This window comes from Dermacentor variabilis, chromosome 3 (genome assembly GCF_050947875.1).
Source record: "Dermacentor variabilis isolate Ectoservices chromosome 3, ASM5094787v1, whole genome shotgun sequence".
Classification (NCBI taxonomy): domain Eukaryota; kingdom Metazoa; phylum Arthropoda; class Arachnida; order Ixodida; family Ixodidae; genus Dermacentor; species Dermacentor variabilis.
Genome location: NC_134570.1, coordinates 142,630,938 through 142,657,629, shown reverse-complemented (window position 1 = coordinate 142,657,629; position 26,692 = coordinate 142,630,938). Strand labels below are relative to the sequence as shown.

Below are 26,692 nucleotides of genomic sequence, written 5' to 3'. Positions count from 1 at the left end.
AATGCTCCCAAGAACAGCAAAAACAGAGGGCCGTAGATAACGTACAAGACTGTCACCAAGTGAAATTATCGCTACTGATGACCGCGTTGCCATGAGGACAGTTTTTCTAAAATATATTCACGTTTTGCCCAAATTGACGCGCGAACTTCGAAAGGCATTCAGGATGGCCCAATCGTAATTTTGCTCAAAGGCAAAAAGCACAATACATCGACGAATACCTGCATTGTACCGTCATTTTGTACACAAATGGCTATGAAGCGTATGGTTTACCGCTGCTTCACGTAAATGCGCCGAACACCTTGCGCCCACTCAACGCGAACCCAAACAACTTGAGAAATATGTCGTGATTTGTTATTATTTTTCGGAACCAGGGCCCTTTAATCTAGCCCGAGCATCTAATTATACGCCGTCCTCGGCTCCCCATGCTTTTAAGCATAACGCTTTCTGTGTACGCGTAGCTTTCTTTCGGTTATGACATTAGATGCATGCAGAAACTACATTGGTACCCCACTTACAGGCGAGCTATTGTATCGCTCATATGTTGGAAACATTTAGTTCTCAAATACAATGCGTGCATCTATACACTCAGAAACAAGTGAATAAAATAATGCTTGCGGCGCTGTACACGCTGAGAAGCCAGCGCTGTCGTTTCTCGGACGGGCACATCGACATTGAGGACAATGGCGTGCCAACGTCAAGCTAGCTTCTCCAAAAGAGGGCCACATATTGTTTCTTTCGATGCAATCTTCGATGAAGGGTAGGGTGAACAGAAAGCAATCGGCTGCCTCTCGTTCGAGAAAGCAGTTAGGGAATAAATGGCGGTTATCTTGCTTCACTTTTCAACCCTCTTCACCATCTTCGGTAAGTGTAGTTATCTTCGCACACAAAGTGTAACAGGCATAATTTATTACATCTGCGTGATCGGCTTTCCAGCGGCATTGGGTACATGTTTTCTAAGGATAAGAATCTGCATGGTTAAATAGGTACGTTTCCCAAAGTGAAATCATTAGACATAGTGAAAACAACACATACTTAAGTTCGGAGATGCGACAAAACCACAAGATCAGCCAGGGCAACAACATTTATTTATGTCACCTTAGAGTGTGATGTTATCACGTACAGCGTTACTCGCCATGCTCTTCAGTGCGGATTCTGACTATTGAATGTTGAAATGTAATCTCAAGAGTGCAATAAATATGCAGATGTACATAATACAGCCACTGGCCTGACCTTTACAGAATCCTAGAAAGACAGCGCTATACATTGAAGGTCTTGAAAGACAGCTCTACATCTACTTCTCTACAATTATATATGATAGTCGTAAAATAGCAGCATTAGCGTGGATAACAAATGCACACTGTTAGCGCACCCACTTCTAGGTATAAGCCCACGCCTCAGTAAAAAAGTTTCCGTTATTAGACAAATTATTGAGCATGTCATTTTCTTCCATTGCCAGCTTTTTTTTCAGCGCTCCCTAATAGGAAGGCCAGCTCAAACACGGAACGCTATTGCCAGCGCTTGGTACCCAGATCTATAGTGAGTGCAATTTTATGGAAATTTTATATCTGAATGTACAATGCTTTACACAATAAACTTATTTTGCCTATGTGGTGCAAATAGTGTAGCGTTGTCGCCAGAAAATATTGTTCCAACCCCCCCCCCCCATGCTGTGCACTGCAAATTTCTTCATAAGGAAAAAGTGCATGTTCTGAAATTGGTGTACCTTGGTAGTTCAACTGGTTCGAAGCGGCAAGCCTCATCCTCATAAGACACCTACATTACGCCTTGTGTTATAGTACGCAGATAACGCGCTCAGACGCCGCTTTTGTGTTAGAAAAATAGGTTATAGGGAAGATTATTTGAGCTTAGCAAAAGCAAAGTATCGCACTTGGATATATGGCCGCTTCGCCCGTATTGCCTAGTCGTTTCGGCTCCCACCAAAAATCGGTGTTCGAGTGCTTGATGTATTTCTATGTTAATTAACTCTATCTTGTGCTGTAGATAATTAATTTTTGTGTACCGTAATTAACACCACAGGTCGTGCTGACGTTTCTCCTTCGCCTCGTCTTGACGGTTTCTGATAAAAAAAATTCTTGCCTAATTCGCCCTTATTAACATCAAAGGTCGAAGCTTCGACTGTCAATGAATTTTGGAGCCATGTATTTTGGTTCCATAACGCCGCACGTCCGAATTTTCAACCCTAGGGCGATCTAAAGCTTTCGCCTTAATAAGACTGTTTCATGAACTTGGGAAGCGTGATAAATTGTGGGAGGTCCGTAGAAAAATAATCCATTGATAGGCACCCAAAGTACGGCGGTGCCTGCTTAGTGTTAATTGTAGACTTCTCGCCGCCAGGAAGACAAATTTAAGCTTGTTGAGTGAACGTTTGGTATATGGTGAAGAAAGCAGCGAAACTGTGAATGACAAAACAAGCGCTTTATGGGTGAACCCGTGCCCTCAGAAACAGGCTACACTCAACGAACAACGATAGCGGCGAACACAGTCGGCGATCGTCGAAACTCTAATTAGCCTGTCAAGCGCGTCGGCTTTTCTATATCAGTCATAGAAAGTTTCAGCATAGAGAAAGTAATCGCTGACACTGATGTGTGTTCCAGAAAATTCTACACAAGTCGCATCGCACATGCAAACAGATTACACAAGCTTCCGTGACAACAGACAGCAGATAGAAATATCGATAACATGCGAGAAACTTTTTACACGTGCGGGCGCGTCCCGCACTGAGCGATAACATTTGTTAGACGGTGAAAAGCGGTTACCCGCTAAGATGAACAAGTACACGTGTCAATGCCTTCCCCTCGAAAACCATCGTCCCGATGCTACAAACATAACAGGAGGGTGAAAAAGAAAAGTACACTTATTAAACAAAAGTAACAGCACAACAAAGAAACAAACTTAAAAGAAAAATATCCAAACTTCAGCTATGCAAAGTCCCGAAGTTCGTTAGTGTTCCGGCGTCCAACAATGAACACGCAGCGTGAAAGCAACCAGAGGAAGAACGTTTATTCGGGATTGCTTCCCAACATATATAGTGTACCGGTGGCTGCATGATAACAGCCACATGTTACAGATAGCATGCTGGCCAAGGCACCTGCATAAAGCGCATGCGCGTCTGATACATCTCCCTCAGCGCAATATTTAAAAGTCTGCGAGCACAATACGGGACACTTGGTGGAAATCCTGGTCGTAGTGAAGACGACTGGGCTGTCGCTGTGGTCGGGTGGACCGCCTTGGCACATATTGGGTGGGCGGGGTTGTAGGCTGCGATACTCCAGCGTTTTCCGGGGCTTGCGTGGGCTGTGTTATAGACTGTTGTGTTCCTGCGTTTTCCTGGGAAATGTCTTTACTCTCAGAGTGATCATCCGTTAAGCCACGCCGGAATGGCTCACGTGTGGCTAGAGGATGTTGTCGGTTGCGTCGAAGCGCCTTGTCCTGACTTCTCGGCGCAGCCAAAGGCCATCCAAAGGGAAAAACCTGCCAGCACTCAAGAAAGATGTAGCTGTACGAGTACGACGGGATGCATGGGACTGCAAAGCTCGAGTCGTGGGCCTGGTGCCACCAAGGTCTTATCGCGTCCTTAAATTTCAGCATCTTTTCGCACAACTTCGCATTCTTTGTTCCAAAGACAATCTGGTCCCTGACCATGGAGTCACTTAGGCTTCCAAAATTGCAACTTCGTGCAAGTCTCTTCAAGTCCCGTGAAAAATGTTCGAAAGGTTCACCCTCAACTTGCGTTCTTGAGCGGAAGACCTACCGTTCGTACACTTCCTTCTGCTGCTGCTGCCAGTACTCCTCAAACTTCTTAGCAACTGTTTCATAACCTTCCTCGTTTTCGTTCTCCGAGAACAAAAAATTGTTAAATGCCTTGAGAGGGCGTCCTCTCCGGCCACGGTGAGTAGCAGTGCGGTCTTAGCTCCCTGCGTCCGTGGTTCTTTCGGCGGCTCCGTGGCCTGTAGGAACAGCTCGAACCGCTGCTTGAAGAGGCTCCAGTTCTTCGCGGTGCAATCGGACAGCACCAGCGGCTGCGGTGGCTTCACTAAATTCATCGTGTCCTTGCACAGCAAGGCCTCTTCTACCAGCGTGTTACTGCATACGTGAGGGCCATCCCACTGCTGACACCATGTTCCGGCGTCCAACAATGAACACGCAGCGTGAAAGCAACCAGGAGAAGAACGTTTATTCGGGATTGCTGATGATAGCACGCTGGCCAAGGCACCTGCATAAAGCGCATGCCCGTCCGATACAATACAGTTAGCGCTGGTAGAATGGCTTAAGTCGCTCAACATAGACAATTTCATGTCGTGAGCTACTCCGCTGTGATAGCGAAATGTCGTCGGGCATAACCTCATATTCGAGTGCGCCAATGCGTCGGATGATCTTGAGGTGTCCGAAATAAAGGCGTAAAAGCTTCTCATTAAGTCCCCGTCGGCATATCAGGGTCAAAACCCAAACATGGTTTCCAGGCTCCTATTCCACGTATCGTCGTCGAAGATTGTAGTGCCGGCTATCGGTCCTCTGTTGATTCTTGATGCGCAGGCAGCCGGGCTGTCGGGCTTCTACGGTGTGCTGCAGATAGGCAGCGACGTCAAGATCCTCTTCGTCAGTGATGTGCGGCAACATGGCGCCGAGAGTCATTGTGTTCCTTCCGTAGACCAGCTTGAAGGGCATCATTTTAGTTGTTTCTTCGACGGCAGTGTTACAAGCGAAAGTTACGTACGGCAGGACCATATTCAACGTCTGGGGCTCGACGTCGACGTCTATCGCTAGCATTACGGCGACGGTCTTCTTCAGGCGCTCAGTAAGAACATTCGTCCCCGGGGGAGTAGGCAATTGTCATACTGTGGCTTGTCTGGAGGTACTGCAAGGTGGCTCGGGTAAGCTCTACTGTAAGGACCGTTCCTGTGTTGGTGATGAGGACTTCTGGGGCACATGTCGCAGCACAATGTACTCGACAAAAAACTGTGCCACTTCGGCTGCGCTACCTTTCGGCAGAGCTTTCATTTCAGCGAAGCGGGAGAGGTAGTCCGTCGCGACGAGGACCTAATTATTTCCGGATGTTGACGTTGGAAAGGGTCCCAACAAATTCATCCCGATATACTGAAATGGTCGGCAATTGAGGAGGCTTGATCAGCTGTAGTGATCCCTCTGGCTTTTTTGGTGGTGTCTTGGGTCGCTGACAGTCTCGCCATGTCTTGACGTAACGAGTAATGTCGGTGGTGAGGCGCAGCCCGTGATGTCTTTGCTATATACGCGTTAGCGTCCGGGAGAATCCGAGGTGCCCAATAGTAGAATCGTCATGCAAGACGTGCAGCACTTCTGGACGCAGTGCGGAGGTAACAAGGAGGTAGTTAGCGCGGACTGGTGAGAAGTTCTTGTTTACGAGAACTTTGTTTTGAAGAGAAAGCGAAGACAATCCTCGCCTAAGTGCCCTAGGAACAACGTCAGTGTTCCCTTCCAAATGCTGGACGATGCCTTTTAGCCCCGGCTCAGCTCTTTGCTGTTCAGCGAAGTATTCAGACAGGAGAAGCCCCCGGGCTTTTCCACGGCTGCATGAAGTCGTGGCGCAGAATTTAGTCGGCTTGTTGCCTTGTATATCCACATTCTCCTGCCCAAACTCGGTAAGTTCTCTAGCGGAGTGATCGAGCGAACTCTTCAGTTATTATGCATTGCTTTGGAACTGGTGTTTTTCAAACCCTCGATGACGTCCAAAAGAAATATTTCTATCGCCGAAGATGAATTCTGAGCTGCTGCTGCTTACTCACGGGGATTTGCGGGGGCGTTCGGTACATGAACGCACCAGCACTTCCACCAGATGTCACGTAATAGTGAGAAAGACCGTGAATGAGGAAACTAGCGTTTTATTAGGTGAACCTGTGCCCTCAAAAACAGGCTACACTCAAAGAAAAAGGATAGCGGCGAACACAGTCGGCGATCGTGGAAACTGTGATCTGCCGGTCAAGCGCGTCGGCTTTCGGAGAAGAGTCATCGAATGTTCCAGAGTAATTGTTGATGCCCGCGTATATTCCATAAAGTTCTAAACAATTCGGCTCGCACATGCAGTTAGATTACACAAACCTCGGTGATAACAGACAGTGCAAAGAACCATCGGTGGCATTCAAAAAACTTCCGATACATGCGGGCGTGTCCCGCGCGGAGCGATGACATTTGTTACGTGGTGAAAAGCGGTCACCCGAAAAGATAAAGAAGTAGACGTGTCAACAGTCAAATCGTACACTGCAATCACACAGCAACGGTGCGAGTTTATACTGAAAGATTTCAATGCTATGGGCTATAGAACTGCTTACTCAACAAACTTTACGCGATGAAAACGAAGCTGTCTAGGAATACAATAAATTTACTCCATTGAAATCTGAACGGATTAGCTTTCAGGCGTTTAGACAAGGTATACTGGTATTACATTTCCACATGTTCGTGACTGTGCTAGATAACCACAACCGTTGCTTCTTTGTATGTCTGTTTTGCAAACGACTGACGGCAAAACGTGAAGCATCGTTTTCCACCGAAGTTTCTATTCAAAATTCAATATCGGAGCAAGACACAAACCATTTCTTGAGCTACTCTGCACACGGTTGTTGCGAAATAGCTGTCAGGCAACCCGATAGCCGAACGTCTACACCGAGCACTATCGTGAACTTTCGCACTCAATGCTGCTAACGTTCTCGTTTATATTGTGAATGTTTTTTATAGCGTCTATGTTCTCATGCAAAAGAATTGAAGGAAATATGTTGACGACCTAGATCCGTTTGTGCACGTCTGAATTTCATCCACACAATGCCTGCCTATCTTCAAAACACGCGGGTGGCAGTTGGACTTGCCTCTGTACCTACGCTCCATCGTCAAGAAAATAAATTCATCACTTAGTCCCCGTGAAATATCGCTGCATGCGCTGCCACTCGCTGGGCTCGCCTCCAGTAGTAACCGGTCCAGTTCGCATAACCGTTTAAACGACTTCCACGTGAGCCTTTGTTCTTGGGGTGGCTTCACAGTCACCCGCCGTGGTTGCTCAGTGGCTATGGTGTTGGGCTGCTGAGCACGAGGTCGCGGGATCGAATCCCGGCCACGGCGGCCGCGTTTCGATGGGGGCGAAATGCGAAAACGCCCGTGTACTTAGATTTAGGTGCACGTTAAAGAACCCCAGGTGGTCAAAATTTCCGGAGTCCTCCACTACGGCGTGCCTCATAATCAGAAAGTGGTTTTGGCACGTAAAACCCCAAATATTATTATTATTATGGCTTCACAGTTAGCGCTATTCCTTTTGAATATCTTTACCATTTGCCGCTGTCTGACAATTATGGATGAGACATGGCTCACAGTTTAGGCCGCGTTACGTTCACACAAACAAGTCAATAATATCGCGTCTGCTGCAGCCGTCATAGAAACATCCAGAAAACTAGTGCGACCGAGTTACGCTGAACTGAGGTCAACTATGCGACAGGCCACTGATGCTTCTTATCTGTAAAAGCTAGCACGAAGTGAATCTTTTGAGATAAAATTCCAATGAAAACCGCACCCCCGAATTGCCATCTTTGTTGGCGTATATGTATTATGGTCACAGACAGCACTTCTTGTCTCTGACTTCTCTTTCCAATCATCCTTTGATATTTCGTAATTTCTCACAAGCTGGATGTTGCTTATTTAACGAAATGAAATAAAGAGGAGCGACTGGCAGGAACGTACGCCCTTGCCATTTTTCGTTACATCGTGCTAAGCCCGACCACATTACATGTAAAAGCCTTAAATTGAGGTGAAGGGGCAAGATTGATGACAGTATGCGCAAGCGCTCAAATCACTCCTGTGTGCTGGTAGCCTATTCTGCTTAACTGTTCGCATAAGAATGAAACACCCTGCCAAGGTAATCTGCGCAGCCCTGTTACAAAAAGCTCGTTAGAGAATCGGTGTAACTAAAATATTTTACCTTTGATACGCTTTCCTACTTCCTTCGTATTTCTGGACGCAAGCATTCGCCATAGTATGAAGATAAATGAGTAAGGGAAATGTATGGGTACGTGCAAAGTATTGTATCAACAAACAGGTGAGTTTCCCCCAAAAGGGCGACGCATTGAGAGTAATCGCAGGTTCAGCGCTGCGCTGCAGCTCGTTCGACGATATTCTAAGAAAACGCAGTGTTGACATTTTCACGTGACAGCACTAGACAACGGCTGCAGCGCAGAAGAGAGAACACACATGCAGTTATTACGTGTTGCAAAAGGCTGGCGCAGGGCGCCTCGATACGAAACCCTGCTTTCAGGGTGTGCAGATTGCTCCGGTGGCGCCATATTCGTTCACAACGCATTCATGCCGTTTTGGAATTTGTAAGGCATCAGTTGCGATTCTGCCGCATCGTCCACATTTTATAGAAAAACTTAAGTCAGAAATGTCCGTTTTAGCCGTTTAATAAGAAAGATACAAACACAATTTCTGGGGTTTAAGTGGAAGGTTAACTCAAGAGTTGCTACCTAAGGGAATGTGTACAAAGAAATAGTTTTTCTCGGCAACTACTCTATTAATTTTGAATAGCTTTGTTGAAATTAAAAGTAAATATCGAACTCTACCGAAATTCTTTGCATTCCTAAGCCATAAATGCGTGAAAATTTTTTTGGAAATTGTAAATATCGTAAAAAGAAATCATTTCAGCATAGAATCCAGTATTTCAAATAAAACATATAGCGGCGTTTGGAAACGCGCCTACTTAGACAGCTGTCGCAGATAATATCGATGCCCACTGAGCCACTGAAATATGCCAGTAAACTTCTTGATACGACTGCTCTGAAAACCTTGGTAAGCATATCAATTGTATTGCACAGACTGAAAACTGATACATCACGTGTCTAAATTTTGGATGCTTTAAAAGGTGCAGATAACGAATCCCTGATATTTTCTTTTGGAGCAGCGTGAATAATTTGGAACTTCGTTATTCATTTTTAACTCAGTGGTTCTACGTATTTTCAATTCTTTAATTTTATGCCGTAAGGTGAAATTGGGCTTCCTACAGAAGGTGGAAATCAGCTTTGTTTCTGAAATGCACCAAGCTCGATTCATGTAAGTACAACGGTAGTCTAATATGCGCATTCCTACGTTTTACACGTACTTGAATAAGGAAATTATTAGGTGTGTGCCAACAGTGAATTTTGATACGAAATCATATACGGTTCGAATAGTGGCAGAAGCAAATTGAGTCGAATATCTAATACCTTTTGAATAGGTTTCGAATGCTGAATAGCCATTATCACAATTATTCAACCGACGTTTGCACCCCAGTATTATAAAGTTAGTAAGTTTTCGTTATTACATTGTAGGTTATGAAGCGTTGCTTATTAAAAGATCAAATTGAGCATTAGGAGCAAACAAGTAGTTAATTCGCACGCTCATCGCTTTTAGGGGAGTGCGAATGATCGCTATACAGCCCGTAAATCATGGTTATCTATGTGACGCACCCTGGTCCACTACACAAATTCACATGTATTGTACCTATACTACGCCCGCGGGCCTTTAAACTTACCGTGATCTCGCTCCAATTTTATGTTCATTTGGTCGCGGTTGAATTTTTGAAATCTTCAAAGGTATACGTTCGCATTCATGAATAGACCATTACATTTTAAAATCGAATCGAATAGGACACTATCGATTCGTTATTCGAAAGTTTATAATATTCCCACGCCCCTTGAAAGTATGGTCGCCCCGAGGTAAAGCCTTCTCTGAACGGCTGCTGGCTCGAAGGCAGTATTGCATTCCCTAATTTAAGCGTTAAGCAAGCTAACGTTGGATCTGAAAGCAAGCATAACTTGTGCAATTACGAGATCATTTTAAGACTGTTGCGCAACGTAAATATCAAGCTACATATTCAAATATCATGGAAGCTTTGTGGTCTAGAGAAGCAGATATTACTATCTGAAGGACCTACTGACACCAAGAAATTCAGCTTTAAACACATATAATTGATTTATGAATCACATAGCCAGATGATGTTTCTATTATGCTTGGTTTGTAACACCGCTAAAAAACTGAAACACTTGGATATATGGCGTTGTTGGGAGTACCTGTTGGGAGTAACTTTTTATGTGCTTATATTAAGATAATATTGGACACAGGAGTGAGAGAGAGAGAGAAAGATGCATAGAAAGGCAGGCAGGTAACAAGAGGCAGTTCCGGTTGGCTACCCTGCACGGGGGGAAGGGTGAAGAGGGATAAAAAGAGAAGGAGAGCGGAAGGGGGAGATAGAAAGTAATAGAGACAAACACGACGAAACCGCGTACACTACAGTGTGGTAGGGGGCGGCGTTCTTGCAGTCTATCGTGAAGCCCCGCAGACCGCAGGAACCTTAATAAGGGAAGTAAGGCCTTTAGCGTGGATGTTTTGTGGGAGTGCAGACCTAAAGCATCGAATTCTGATAGTGGATGATTGCCTAACTGGTCCAGTACTCTGCACAGAACTTGTCTCTGGGCACTATATTGCGGGCAGACACAGATAATATGTGCGAGAGTCTCTTCGATGTTGCGTGTGGCGCACGTGGAGCTGTTGGCCATTCCAATAAGGAAAGCATACGAGTTCGTAAATGCAACGCCTAGTCAGAGACGGTACAGCATGGTCTGTACAGGTCGTGGTAACCCAGGCGGTAGAGGCATCCGTATGTCCGGAGACAACGAAGGCAAACTACACATCGTGAAAGCATTCGGGTCCCACAGAGGCAAAGAACATTCACAGGACATCCGTCGCAGCCCAGCCGCAGCGTCTGTTCGCGAAAGGGGAATCAAGACACGTTGACCACTTTCATGTGCAGATCGGACGGCTTCGTCGGCTTGGTCATTCCCGCTAATGCTGCAATGCCCTGGAAGCCATTGAAAGATGATGTTGTGTCCCTTGTCATGGCTACGATCATACATGTGTCGGATTTCTGAGGCCAGTTGTTCATTGGGTCCGTGGTGTATCGGGCTTTGTATGCACTGAAGGGCTGCCTTAAAGTCACTAAAGACCGTCCATTGTTGCAGTGGTTCCTGATTAATGAAATCTAGTGCAGCTCGTAGTGCGGCAAGTTCAGCACCCGTTGATGTGGTCACACATGAAGTTTTTAATTTGATTTCGTCAGATTATGCCGGGATGATGACTGCAGCAGCTGAGCTGTTGAAATTTACGGAGCCATCTGTGTCGACATGTTGCCGGAATCTGTGTACGTTGTGAATGTGTTCCAAAGTTGCTTGCTTCAAAGCTTGCAACGGCGCTCCAACTTTCTTTCTGATTCCTGGAATTGTCAATTGCACTTGCGGCCGGTGCAGACACCACAATGGATCTGATAATCCTGTAGCAGGCGCAAAACTTGGTGGCAAGTAGGCCTGATGTCTTACAACATGTTTGGCAAAGTTTGAATGTGGCCTTTTTGCTGGTAATCAATCAAGATGGTGTGATGGAATCCGAGTCAGGTGTCGGATATGGGCTCTCAGGACATTTGTATCTATATAGACTGTCAAAGGAGTGCCTCCGGCCATGGCCATTGTCGCAATCGATTACGTAGTTTTGGGGAGACCGAGACAAGTTCTGAATGCTTGTGCTTGCACACCCTGAAGTTTGCGGATATTTGTAGCGCAAGTATTTCCTAGCACAGGTAAGCTATACCGCAGGAAGCCCAAAAAGAGTGCTTTATGTAGTTGCGACATTGATTTGTACTGTTGCGCCCCAGAACTTACCTCCGAGTAATGCAAGAAGGTCCGCGATGGCGCCCAAACGCTTTGTCATGTAATTTATCTAAGACAAGTCCCTATCAATGATGGCGCCAAGAAAGTGGTGCGTTTGTCTGTATCGTGCAGTTTGGTTATTAATCCGCAAAGCATTCAGGGGAAAGCTCCAGGCCTTGCCTTCTTACGTATGCTGACACGGCTGTTGAAGCCTTCTGAAGTCGTGCGCAGACTTGTAGACGTGTCACTCCTGAAGCCCAAACGCATATGTCGTCTGCATATACGGAGAGCTGAACGGTTTGCGCTAACGAATCGGCGAGACCAACGAGCACCACGTTGAATAGGGTCGGGCTGAGTACTCCGCCTTGCGGTAGACCACGACTGGTATAGTTAGACGGCGTTGATCCGATGCGCTTCTGCTGCGGTGGCCATCTTTGACACCGACATGCAGCATACCGTCATTGTTTGCGTAGAGCGACGCACATAACACGCACACACGCATGCTTGCTGAAAAGAATCATTAAAGGCATCCGGTAAGTGAAAACTGCAGAACACACCCGCCAGAAAGACAAAAACAGTTACTTGTGGTGTTAGTATGTCCAAATTGCCACAGCCCAGAGTGAACCTACGTGGTGCTGACGCTTCCTTCCGATCGGCGACGAGGACTAGGTCTAATGGTTCGCCACCATGAACGGCGGCGCTGCTTTGATGCCTCAAGAGAGGCGCTACCATCGAGGCGCCCTACGCTGGTGCGATGAGGAGCCCCGCCACCGACGTTGCATGCGTCGCACCTCAACTGAAGGGAAACAATCGACTGTTGTGGCTTGATTTGTGGCTGCCTGTTTACCTCACAGCACTCACTGTGTGCCCTAAAGAGTCGCACGTACGCAGCTGTACAGCAGGAATGCTTGTGTCTTCGAGTACATTGCTCATGCCAGCAGCGGAATGCAGAAGGCCGGACTGACTCCACTGCAGCGCCCTTTGAGCATAGAATGCTATTCTCCTACTTGGCTTCTTCGGTTTTGTAGCCCAACGGACTGGGCGTCTCAGGTACCTCTGGAGGATTTCGAACCATGTTCTAACTTTCCTAAATCTCCATGCGCAAGCTGCGCATGCATAAATGATAGCGTGACAGTGCTGCAGCTGTGGGATCAATGGCGCCAACAATCCATATAATTGATATCGCAAAACAAACAGCAGAAATGATCGCAAATTGATGTAGCTGTTTGGACTAGCTATCTGTGGTATTTCGCTATGGAGTCTGGCACATCACAAGGGCAGGGCGCGCACGCTACTGAAGCTAACAGCGTAGCACACGGCATTCGAAGTATAGTCTACCTCACAAATAACTTGCAGCACTACCGAAGATACGAGGTGCACGCAGGCAGTATCCTTCCACAGAATACAGTTGTGAGCATAACTGCGTGATTATTTGCGAGATCAGAGCTTTTCATTTTTGATTGACACGGGATGCGTTGTCGTTACAACGTATCCCGTGTCAATCAAAAATTTTCCGCGTGCACGTCCAATACCGTGAATTACTGCGGCGCTTACCACCGATTACCGTAAGAGCCACCCTAACTGTGATTGCTCAGCCAACATGGCGGCACCTGTTCAACCCAGACCACCCCTGTCGGTACCTACTCGCCATCGTTACTGTGTCTGCATACCAAAAAAAACGGCAAAATACGTCATCGGTTAGCCTCATCTCACGCTGAGGGTAAAGCAAGGTATATTTGATACAGCGAAGCTGTATATGGTTACCCGATTCGACCGTCCATCCGCCCGCCTGTCGCCTGCATGCCGAAAACTTCGTGTCTATTAAAAATGTTGTGCCTATTAAACGCGTTTAAGAACGTTTTCGAGTACTTTTAAAGCGGACAAAAACATTTTGACGCTAGTTATTCCTTACTAAAACCACTTCGATCAACACATCCAATATGGCCGACCGCCGCAACAGACGCCTGTTGAAAAGATTAATAGCGCTTGAGCACAGCCCGTGGTGAAAATATCATTGCGGCAAAAATAATTATTCCTTTCTATAAGTCTCAAAAAATATCTTCTGTCTTTGCTGATGCACGCATTATTTTTTCGCGTCGCGTGCCGCTGTTGTTTATCTGGGGTAAAGAGTATATGTTCGTTTCGACATCGAATGCGTATGAGTTCTCCTAACTCATTCGATGCCAAATGTCATTCCATTCGAATGATATTAAATTTTCCCGTGTAAATCCCGATTAGTGGGATTATATGCGAATGCCATTCGATTCGAATGACATTAAATCTTCCCGTGTGACAGGGGTATTAGTTAATTATTTTAAAACATCCGTGTGTATTTGGAATATAAATGTGTTACCTCCAACGTTATGCTTTGCTTTGTGCAGCATCTGAGTGGCCCCGTAGTGTTGTCTTTTCTACACTGGACGATTCATGAAATGTGCAGCTTGCTTCGATTGCTGCGCAGGTGGGGGAGAGCTTTACACAAATCGCTTTGAGAAACGATTCGGCAGAGAAGAATTTGTGCTTCTGTTAGCTTTTTCGGTCTTATGCAAAACATTTCTACGCAGATACAGCACGAATCGTCATGTTATATTTGTAATTCTTGTATTCTGTAGAAACTGTTGTCTCAACAACACCTGAAATAGAGGTCTGATCTAGCACTTGTGCCATAAGATATGGACTCCGTTCCATTTTATTTGAGATGATGAAGTTTAGTTGTCAAGTTTTATTTGTTTTAGTCAGGTCTGGCAGTTCAAGGGATGTGCCGAGGGCACTTGCAGCTTTGGGTCGTGTTCATGTTATCTCCAGGCACCTCTAGTCTGTGCGTGTTCGTGGGGAGTGCCAGGAAAGAAAGCTGCTCTCCTGAGAGCTTCGCCTCCAGACCCACGGATGAGCCTTCTGATCAGCCACATCAATTCGGCCGAGCGACGATGAGCCGCTCGTCCTCCTGGTCTAATGTTTGGTGGCGCGCGTTCTGTTGTGCCTGAAGGTCCTTCCGGAGGCTTCACCACCAAACGTGTTACTGTTGAAGGCTGCTCTGATATCGCCCCTGCAGACAATCGCCCCGACCACCGACCCCCGTCGCGGTCCCTCCCCCTCCCCCCCTTCAGCGATCGGAAACGACCCGGGGAGGGAACAATAGCGCACCGCGCATTGGCGATCTCGCCTCCTCGGTCCCAGACGCAGATGAAGTTTAGAGAGCGGGATTTTATGCAGCTGCCAAAGGGTTTCCAGAGGTGTCGCCGATTGTGAGCACTCAACCTTGACATTCCTGCGCCGTCAGCTAGCCATTGACCTTTGAGAGGGGAAATAGTACCCATCAGTAAAAGTGCGTGTTCATGAATTATAATGACCCTACGAAGGCTCCCGGATTGATGCGATCCTGGACATCGCGTGGAGGAAGTGAAGAAAGGGATGGACCAACCGGGCTGGTTAAGCCGGCGCACAGAGGAGCGCCACAGACTTTCCACTGAGTTCCTTGGAAGATGTAAATACGTGTACAATTTTTTCTTTCGTCCCTCAACTTGTCCTGATGACTGCCCCGGCACGACACCAACTCGACGTTCCATCGAAGACGCCAGTCCCAAGAGCGTTTGTCACTAGGCGTGCCGGCATTGCGGTGTGAAGTCGCGCGCTGGCCATGCCCATGCGCGAGTTTGTTTACGCTTCGATGATGGCGACCGGCGCGGTAAACTAAGTGAAGCAGTGGGCACTGACGCCCATTGTGTTATCCCTGTGTGTAAAGGCACGTCGTGCGAACGTGAATCGCAGAATTTAAAAGCCCACAAGGCAGAATTTCTCGCGCCTGGGGCGCTCGTATTGAGTCAGTCATGAGAGATTTTACATTTCTCACGCTTTACGATGATTTGCCTTCAAGATAACGTCCCCGATTTTCCCGGGGGAGTACTAGGCGCTGTAGTAGACACCGGGCCTTCTCTCCTGGAGCGGTATCTTCGCTCGCGCCATCCTAGAAACACTTTGGATGTACCTTTTTTGCTTGCGTTTTGCTAGCATTGTGGCCCCCGCCTACCGATTTCTGGACATGCTTTTGCAGGCGGCCGTTTGTATCACTGAAAAGGAACCATGAAAAATGCTTTTGAAAAGTCACAGACAGCAGCGTTCGGAAAGCGTGGCTCGACCGCGCATACTGCTCCAGGAGAGCAGTCTCGGGAAAATTAGTGATGGTATTTTTAAGGTAAAGCGATAGAAGGTTATAATTCGCCATGAAAGACTCAGGACAAGCATCGTCGACGCGAGAAAGTTTGTCGGACGTACGTTTACTTTCTGGAATTCGCGCAAGTCCGACGTAGCTCTACGCACAGCGATTACGAAATAGCGGGTCAGTACAAATCACTTCACCTTCGAAGGCAGCCAGCGTCGGAGCGTAAACAAACTTGGCCTCACTCAGCAATTCCGGCACGCCTAGGGAAAAACGCATACGAAACGAGGAAAGAAATTTCTACTTAGTAGTACTCAGGCAAAGTCAGATATTCAAGGAACAAAAGCCCCACCTTTGTTCTCTCGCAGCCGATCTCAGACGTATACCTGCGCACAAACATCGGGAGATCCCTGAAATGCCTTACGTGCGGTCAGGGTGGCCGAGCGAGCCCGCCCTGACCGCTCTATCTGGAAAGCCATCTGTGACGGGGAGAGAGTGCGCCGCGTGCGGTGACTTCGCGGCATAGTTCACGTTGAGCGAGATGCAGCAAAAAATATAATTTTCTCTCCTTCTACCGATTGATCTATATATATATATATATATATATATATATATATATATATATATATATATATATATATATCACTCCGGCGTTTTCACGGCGAGTTTCCGAGGTCGCCGATTGAGGTTTATTCATGTTTTCATGGGCGTGCGTGACAGCATGCTTTTTAATTTAGTTCGTAAGCGAAAGTTTACAAGTTTAGATAGTCGATAAAGCTACTATCTTTACTGCGCATATCCAGCTGTCGATAACTAGCTATCTCCGTCGATGCATCGCCTTTCGGGGGAAACTGGGACTTTTTATTTATGTCATAGGTGTTAACGCCGCAATCATGAATCACAAATTCACTAACGATACTTGATGCTTTTGATGACCTTCATGCAGAGAAGCTCCTCAAGCAAGATATCGCTTTTGCTTTCAGACATCAGTTATCACCCCATGTGCTTTTCCATGCGTGCTGTCACACCGCGACATAATCCCAGTGGTCGTTCTCTACAGGGAAGTAGATGGAACGCCCTGTCAAGTAAGCGAAAATATTAATACGTTGTTTTTGGGTACATTCAGAGGCATGAGTAATGTGCATTTAAGCAGCATCATTTAAGGAAAGATGTTGATGTACAGAAAATTATTGTTTACACCAGGTGTTTCTTTTTCTAGCTTCAGCAATTTTTTTTAATTGCCCGCTGCAGCATTTCACCCATTTCTAACCATTGCACTAAAAAAAAACGGGATGGGGAAGCCACTACTGCGATTAGAACCTAGATTGCTTAAATATATAGATAGCATAATAATGTTATTTATCTCATTATTTACTTCTTTGTCGCACACACTTAGATTTATGAATGGTAGCCGCTGAGCTCGCGAGGTATATGCACTTTGAACAAATTATCAGGATTACGCAAATTTCGAGATATTCATATTCAAAATTTTCGACCAAATACACTGGCGTTCCAGTTTATTTTGCGCTTCATTGCATGAAGCATTGTTTTCTTGAAAACTAGGTTGTACAATAGTGCATTTCTACCGCTGATTTTACAGCGCACACCTAGAAAACGCTGCCGTCTACAAAAATTGTTTTTTAAGTCGATATGCCTTGCATAGTCAATAGCTACAATACGGATATTAAAATATGAGCTGTTATGTAACCATATAAAAAGGATAATTAGCGTACCTATGCTTTTATCCAGTTGATTCACGTTGTTTCTTCTTGCTCTGTGTCCTTTGTAGATCGCTGTTTTATCTTTCTGAAGGTTTATGTTTTAAATATTGCCAGAAAGGACACCGCTTGTAGTTGGAGCATAGACTTGTTTCATTAAAATGAAACTTTAAATTGCCAGTCTACTGCGCCTTTGTAAAGCCGCCCCATTTTGTTTTCTCTGTGGTCGCTTTCTGAAACTTTAGCGATTTATCTTGCATTCTGCTATTTATGCGCCATTACCACTGCAGCACATCTTACCTTAGCCTGTGGGACGACGCGGTAGTTGAAGAGATATCTACAGGCACGCACAAATCATTTTGGATGGCACTCCAAGCAAATTTATGACGGGGTTCAGAAGTATTGGCGCAAATTCAGGGGCCAATCAGTTAACGAGACCAACAAATGATCCTATTTGGCAGGAAAACATTTAGAAACTCAGACAGACAGACAGACAGACAGACAGACAGACAGACAGACAGACAGGGCTAGGGAACTACGTGAAGTGACCTGATCGCATCAATAAAGTGTTCCGATTCCTCGTCAACATCGCCGCTGTCATACAATGGCGTCCTAGACGAATTAAATTAAATAGTGGCTCGTGTAAGTGACGTAAACGCGAATGCAGCGAACGCGTTCGATTACTCCTAAAAGATGATTTTGGTGTCGAAACAATCATCCGGCCCGTAGTGACATTCTGCGCAAGACTAAGGGTACGGTGTGAGCGCCGAGAAATGACTCTCATAACAGTCATTGCTCTAGTTCTTAAAAATATCACCAGGATCGGCACCAAGGTTGCCGGTTTATCCACGTTCATCAAGCAATCACAGCAGTAAAACACTGTGGGTTGGTAGAGAGCTGCTTATTTTCGTTTTTTAGCGCAACAAAGCTTGAACGTAGCAAGAAAATTGTTTATATAGGTATTCGTAGATTAATCTTATTGCTATCCTAAGCGAGAAGAAAATGCAAGCACCTCTTTTTCCTTTTTTTATCATAGGGTGGTCCTCAGTACGAGCTGCCGGTTAAGATGACTGGTAGTTGTTGAATTTAAAATGTCTCACTTCTCGCTACGTACTGGCAAAATTGCGTACGCCTCTTTCGGTCCTGGTCCCGCAGTTGACATTTTTTTTGACTGCGATAGCAATTATATGGACACTCCAGGCGCATTTCTACCGTCACCCTGATGTTCCGTACAAAAGTCAAGGGCGAAAGCACTGTCTCCGCATAAGGGTATGCTGTATGCGCGAACGAAAGCGGGCGAAGGTGAGCCGACGATCGCGGCTCAATATCGCGCGCACAAGGGAGGAAAGTGGGGAGGAAGCGTGCCGCCCACCGTCGCATGCATGGTGTTGTGCTTGGGCTACAACTGCGTATGGCCCGACCGCGCTGTCTTTATCTTGAAAAGGATCTGCTTTGGGGGGGCAAAGTTAGGAGAGCCGAAGACTCGTAGCTTTGTGTGCGCTGTATTCTCGACGCTCAGTTTACGTTGTAGCGATAAACAGCACGAAGGTTACTTCGCTCGCTGTGGTTAGCGCGCTTCATCACGCCAGCGTTTTGAGAGCGAGTGTCCACGCTCATCGAGTGTGATGCAATCATGTTTGCCTATGCGCCCTGACATCACGCTTGCTAATTTAGTTAGAAAGTGAACGTTTATAAGTGTATAGGGCCGATAAGGCTACTATCCGTACTTCGTATGGCTGTCTAATCATTTGGTAACGCAACTTATGCTTCGTTTTTTGGGAGGAACTGCGTCTTTTCCGAATGTCCGCCACATAGCGGGTTGTAGTGTCACTTTTTGAGTACCAGAGAGATTACTGGGTCGAACGGTAAGCCGAAACGCCTACAAAAAATTTAAGCCGTATTATTGAGAGAAGATAGTGCTGTCTGGCTACGACGCAGTTGCTTGAAAGCCGATGCTGTGAATGTGCGCATATAATAAATAATTGTTTACGAACTATTTTATTTGATACAATACTGAAGTAATTATTTATGCTATCTTTCGCAGGTTGGAGGAACTTTCTTGACGCAAGCCCAGGTGTGTAGAAGGATATAGATGACACATTTATTTCTATTTCAAGTTCCAGGATCACATAGCCTATATTTATCTAAATCAACTTCACCAAAAGATAAACACACCGGTTAACAATATGCTCTCAAATTACATATCTATCTTCTTTACTAAATAAAGTTAAGACCAATAAGTAATGAACAGGGGCGTAGCAATAGGGGGGGGGGGGGGGGGGGCTTATGGTGCTTCAGCACACCTCCTCGAAATTTTAACGTGCTCTCAAGCACCGCCGACCAAAACAACCACCGGCACCGGAAATCCTTCTGGAATTTGTCTAGAATGTCTTTTTCATGCTCTTAAAGTCATTTCTGCGCGAACGTTGCAAACATGGGCTGGGTTTCACGGCGACGCCCATGCAGCCATACTGCTCCCTATCCCATCCGAGCACAAAGTTTCAAGGGCGTTTTGATGGGGAACGGGCTCGTCCCGGCATCTCGCGGAGGCTCCGTAATCTACGTAGCAGACGGATTTCAATTCCGAAATTTTATGGGTATGAAGTTCTTGTGAACTTTTCATATGATAGGTGCATTGACATTTCGAAAGTTGTGCTTGAGATTTTCCATTACGGAACTTTGTGGGTTTAAGGTTGTTATAAACATTTGACGCCAAAGGTACATTAGCTTTTCTAAACTCGTACATCAGCCCTTAGAACGAGACAAGCCAAATCAAAGCACTATCAGAGAAGTTGACAAAGCAACCAGCGAAGTCCGATGTTCCAACCAGCGAATCCGGTGGTTCACTTGTGCCGTCATGCCACAGAAAAGAATATCAACATGTTTTTCATATACGCCAAAGCATCCATGTCAACACAATAAATCCAGTAAGGGTAACTACGATCTTATGTATTTGTCTGTTTTGACTTTCATTTGCGAGGACCACATTGAACCTCTTCAATTTTCTTGTTCTCGTTACCTGCGGGCTGCCAGAACCAACTAGAATGCATGCGTTTTTCTCCTGCTTTCCTACCACCACGCGGCGCACTTCGGTGCGCGTTCGTTTCTGTCTGGCCGAGTGGATTTTCGCCTGGCAGTGTTTTGGGCACTTTCAGGCTAGCAGACGAGCAATAGAAACAATGGTCGCTCACCGCCATCAGTGTGGGGACTCGACGGACGGCAACGCGGTCGCCTCAGCATAACCTCTCCGGAAAGTCCTGTCTCGCCGGTGTAGTATAGGGAGCAGTATGCGTATCGTTCTCTGTGGGCCAAGTGTATCATGTTTTCTTCGATCTTCCTTCTGTAGCCACATTGGGTGCCCAAAGTAAGCATTCGATTGTGGCCAACATGCTTTTATTTCTGTGTGTATGTGTTTCTTCTTCTTTAAATTCGGTGCTCCGGCCCTACAAAAGAAAAAAAGACATTGTTGCGGCGCAGCGAATTGCCGCTTGAGAACGTTCGATTTCGTTACTTCGTTTGCGGAAAGTAAAGGGCCCCGGGAAGTTTCATTTGCCGGATACTCTGATCATATTACTTCGATAGCAATTATATGGACACTCCAGGCACATTCCTGCCATCCCCGTCACCTTCATGTTCCGCAGAAAGTCCAAGGGCGATAACATCGTCACCACGTGCCGCATGCTGCATAGGCGAGTGAAAACGTAGGGGGGGGGTGGCATTGGTGAGCCGACGATGGTGGCTCAGTCTAGTGTGCGCAAGTGAGAAAAGCGGGGAGGAAGCGCTCCGCCTTCCACCACGCGTGATGCTTCTGGGGAAGTGGAGGGAGGCGGGGGGGGGGGGCTTAAGATTTCTTGATGTGGGAATCTGTGATTGCCCAAGCTATTTATTTGCCTTGTTTGATGCATTTTATACACTGACTTTTTCTTAGATATGTAGATTTATCGGAGACTTATACGTCTATTTAAATATCTTGTTGCGAGGTTTTGTGTATACCTGCGGCGAACTTTGTTTCCAGTCACACTTCTTTGCCCTCCATCAAGCTGTAGCTTCGCGTTTGTATATTACACTGTATTCTCGCATTTCTAACGTACGAGGGCGAGTCAAATAATGGTTCGGTTCATTGTCAGCGAGGCATGCGCGTAGCACACAGGCATCTCTCATTTGCGAAAGTGACACCCAAGTGTGAGGATCAATGTTCTTTAATGCTCTCATACACTGGGTGGAACATGGTCGCGTGACATAAGGAACGCTCCAAAAGTTGAACAGCGTGGTGTCGTGAGGTTTTTGACAGCTAAAGCTCTTTCCCAAAACGATATTAGTAGCCGTATCGCCGCCGTGTACGTTGAACAGTCCATTTTGTTGGCCACTGTGAATCGTTGGAGCAAAGGGTTCAAAGAAGGACTTGAAAGTTGCAAAGACGATCCAAGACCGGGCCAAAGCGATTGTGCAGTCACCCCCAACGCAGTTGCAAAGGTTGATGACCTGATTAGAGAAGAACGGAGGATAAGCTAGCTTCGACGAACCAGCAGAGCGCGTGAACATCAGTCACAGTTCGGTTCACACCATAATTTATGTACATCTCGGTTATCCGCCCTTGTGTACGCAACGGAAACCCAAAATTCTGAACCACCGCCAGAAGATGGAGAGTTTCGGCGCTGCCTTGACTCATGTGATCCGGTATCACAATGAGGGTGACGACTTCCTGTCTGCAACTGTTACCGGGGACGAATCATGGTGCCACTATTACGAGCCTGATACACGACATTATTGCTTACAGTATAAACATTCCCCAAAGAAAGGAAAGGCCGTCATTTCCGCCAGAAAAGTACTGTTTACTTTTTTTCGATCGTCAGGGCCATTACTGATCGAGTTTGCCAAACCTGGAGAGGCTATCAATCGTTTCTGATATTGTACGTGAAATGCCCGATCGGCTGCGTGTCGCAACCAAGAACAAAGGACGTGGAAAATTGTCGAATGGCGTCATCTGTTTAGAATAATGCCCGTCCCCACGTCACTGATGTGGTAAATACAAAACTGGCAAACTTCAAGTGGGAAACGCTGCAACGTCCGCCATACAGCCCAGAGCTGCCACCTTGCGACTTCCACAATTTGGAAGAATTGAGAAATAGCTTAAAGAACGAGGTTCATGTCGGACAATGACGTGAAGGAGTCAGTTATAGAGTTTTTGAAGCAGCAAGCAAATGAGCTTTATGACACGGGAATCACGCGATTCGTTAGTCAGTGGGACATATGTTTCAATGGTCATGGAGACTACTTTTAAATGAAGTGCCCCGTTGGCATATATTCGAATTGGCTCACTTTCGTTTGACTCATCCTCGTATATTTTGCAGGAATCCTGCTTTTTCTATGTGCTTTCTATTGCGACTATAATTTTGGTGCAATTACTCACAGTGCACGAACGATGACAGCTCCTAGTGCGCAATACATTGGAACAATGAACAGCGCCATTGATATTTTTCCCTGGCCGTTATGTATGTGCAAAAATTTAAACGACATTCTTGAATGGCGAAGTATCGCTCAGAAGTATTACGGGGCTGCATACCTAATCCATAAGGACATAGTAAACAACATTGACAAATTCTGCAGCATTAATTAGAGGATGGCTGTAATCGTGATGAAACTTAATAAGAGGTATAGATTAAAGGTAGTACACACCTACGCTCCAGATTCCGGTCCCGATGATGACAAAGCAGATAAGTTTTATGAAGATGTTGAATTAGCGATGAGAAAAGTGCAAACTCAGCATACTGTAGTAATGGGAAATTTCAATGCCAAAGTGCGGGAAAAGCAGGCCGGTGAACAAGCAATTGGCAACTACGGCATCGATTCTAGAAACGCTAGAGGTGAGATGTTAGTAGAATTCGCACAAAGAAATAAGCATCGAATAATAAACACCTGTTTCGGGAAGCTTAGAAAAAGAAAGGGTACCTGGAAAAATCCTAATGGTGAAACCAGAAATGAAATTGATTTCATACTTTCTGCTGATCCCAGTATAGTGCAGGATGTAGAAATGATAAGTAGGCAAAGGTGCAGTGATCATAGGTTAGTGAGGGCTAGGATTCACCTAAATTTGAAGAGAGAAAGAGTAAAATTGGTGAAGACTAAACAGGTGAACCTAGAGGCAGTAAGCGTAAAACCAGACGAATTCAAGCTCGTACCTCCAAACAGAATGCAGTCTTAGAACAGAGAGATGAAGATGACACAGAGGTAATGAATTAAACCGTAACTAGGTTGGCTTCAGAGGCAGCAATGGAAGTGGGAAGCAAGGCAGCAAGGCAGAAAGGCAACCAGTAGACAAGCTCTCCCATGTAACAATGGACATAATAAAGAAATGGCAAGGAATGAAAGTGGCCAACTCAAGAGATAAGATAGAATTCGCGGAACTGTCAAAACTGATAATCAAGGCAAAAATGAGTGATATTTAAAACTATAACGTGAGAAAGACTGAAGAAGCCGGAAAAAATGGACGCAGCCTGAAATCAGTGACAAAGAAACATGGCATAAGACAAACCAAGATATATGCACTGAAAGATGAGCAGGGTAACATCATCAGCCATCTCGAAGATCTAGTAAAAGAAGCGGAAATATTATATACTGACCTGAAGAATACCAAGAGGAGTCAGGATACTTCCATTAGGAACAGTAATGGACAGGATACAGAAATTCCTCCTATAGCTAGAGATGAGGTCAGAAGGGCCTTGCAAGACATGAAACGAGGAAGACCGGCAGAAGAATATGAAATAACAGTAGCTTTAATGAAGAATGGAGGAGACTTACTGCTTGGAAAACTGGCGGCTCTTTATACGAAGTGTCTATCGACTGCAAGGGTCCCAGAGAACTGAAAGAGTTCAAACATTATACTAATCGACAAAAAGGGAGACGTTAAAGAATTCAAAAATTATAGGCCATTAGCCTACGCCCACCCTTATATGAAGTGTTTACCAAAGATATCTCCAAAAGAATAAGGGCACCTCTGGACTTTAGTCAACCGAGGGAACAGGCTGGCTTCAGGAAAGGAAACCCTGCAATGAATCACATCCATGTCATTAATCAAGTTACCGAGAAATCATCAGAGCACAATAAGCCTCTCTATACGGATTTCATAGATTACGAAAAGGCATTTGATTCAGTAGAGATACCAGCAGTCGTAGAAGCATTACGTAATCAAGGAGGACAGAAAGCTTACGTAAACACTTCAGAAAGTATCTACAGAGGTTCTACAGCTACCTTAATTCTGCACAAGAGAAGCAGGAAGATATCTATAAAGAAAGGGGTTAGACAGCGAGACACAATCTCTCCAATGCTATTCCCTGCGTGCTTGCAAGAAGTATTCTAGCTGTTAAACTGAGAAGGCTTAGGAGTAAGGATCGAAGGCGAATATCTCAGCAACTTTCGGTTTGCCGAAGACATTGTTCTATTCAGCAACAGTGCAGACGAGTTACAACAAATGATTGAGGACTTTACCAGAAAGAGTGTAAAAGGGGAGTTGAAGATTATTGCGAAGAAAACAAAGATAATGAAGAATTGCCGGGCAAAGGATCAAGAGGTGAGGATGCCACTCAGCCTCTAGAGTTTGTGAAGGAGTACGTTTACCTAGGCCAATTAATCACAGGGAAGCCTGATCATGAGATGTAAACTCATAAAACAATAAAAATGGGTTAATTGCATACGGCAGACATTGTCAGCTTCTGTCTGGAAGCTTGCCATTATCATTGAAAAGGAAGGTGTACAATCAGTGCATTTTGCCAGTGCTAACTTATGGGGCAGAGACTTGGACACTGACAAAGAAGCTTGACAACAAGTTAAGGACCGCGCAACGAGCGATGGAACGAAGATTGCTAGGCATAACGATGAGAGGAAGAAAGAGAGCGGTTTGGATCAGAGAGCAAACGGGTATAGACGATATATTAATTGACAACAAAATAAAAAAATGTAGCTGGGCAGGTCATGTAATGCGGCAGATAGATAACTGTTGGACCATTAAGGTTACAGAATGGATACCACGAGAAGGCAAACGCAGTCTAGGACGGCAGAAAACTAGTTGGACCGATGAAACTAGGAAATTCGCGGGCGCTAGTTGCAATCGGTAGGCGCAAGACAGGGGTGACTGGAGATCGCAGGGAGAGGCCTTCGTCCTGTAGTTGACATAAAACAGGCTGATGATGATGATGGTTTGTCGTCAACTTCATTTCACGGCGTTTCCATTTTTCATATCAGTGGCATGCACTGCTTTTCTGGTTTCGAACTTACACAGTTCTCAAGTTCGTGTCATATTTTCTGTACTTAATAAATAGACAAAAAACATGGAAGCATTCATATCAATTATTTTGGGCACAATTTCTAGGGCATACGAGTGTAGTCTTTTACGAAAAAATACATATTTTTCTTGTCTTCACAGTGCGTAGCGTTCGAAAATTCGTTTGCATCTATTATTCATGTATTTGATCATTCGACAAATTCTATAAGGAGGAGGCCGAGCTGCAGCGTGAGCTCCCCAGAACGAGCTTTCTGGCTACGCCTCTAGTAATGAAGGTTGCCCAGGCTTGGCTCCTTCCTAGCGCATCTTAGAGTCAATATCACGCTTTCTGAACGCTTTAATTTGTAAGCCATCTCAGTGATGCTCTACATTTCTTCTTTTTTTCTAAGTGCGAGCAGTATAATATTTCTTGCTGTTATTTTTTCTAACTTCTTCCCATTCCTACAGATTTCAACTTGCAAGCAAGGCATCTGCCAGCAGCCGAATTCGCAAGCGCCTTTGAAACGTGGAAAAAGGGGTGTCGCTTCTCGTAACGCTGCCAGAAGGGGGAGAAAGAAAGGATTCGGAAGGTTTGGAAGAAGGATGTCTAAGAAAAGCAAAAAGCACTAAACGCCGTACGGAAAATTCTTTCTCTGACAGCTTTTATCAAGGCTGTCTCTTGCAGAAGACTGGTGGCCGTAGACGAAGAATTGAAAATGTATTCTTTCTGTGTCATGTTAGTAAACGATGACGCTGCTATAGTATTTCTGAAGAATATTGATATCTACCAAGACCTTAGATATGCTTCGACGACACCGAGTTTTTGTTAATATTATCGAGGTTGAAAACCGTTAAA

The 26,692-nt window shown here is 45.5% G+C and overlaps 1 protein-coding gene across 3 annotated transcripts; it reads left to right on the top strand.

The window, feature by feature from the left end:
- The first annotated feature begins 755 nt into the window (after window positions 1-755).
- On the top strand, window positions 756-26,692 carry LOC142576349 (uncharacterized). 3 transcript variants are annotated; one of them, XM_075686447.1, is made up of 5 exons: window positions 756-861; window positions 1,457-1,536; window positions 16,845-16,946; window positions 19,624-19,653; window positions 26,305-26,674. In XM_075686447.1, exons 1-5 carry the CDS (start codon window positions 816-818, stop codon window positions 26,464-26,466), a joined length of 420 nt encoding a protein of 139 aa, XP_075542562.1. In that variant the 5' UTR covers window positions 756-815; the 3' UTR covers window positions 26,467-26,674. The 3 variants fall into 3 exon arrangements, 2 of the variants coding, with proteins under 2 accessions (XP_075542562.1, XP_075542563.1); XM_075686448.1 differs by having other exon boundaries at window positions 768-861; window positions 1,469-1,536; window positions 26,305-26,686; XR_012826833.1 differs by lacking the exon at window positions 19,624-19,653 and having other exon boundaries at window positions 26,305-26,692.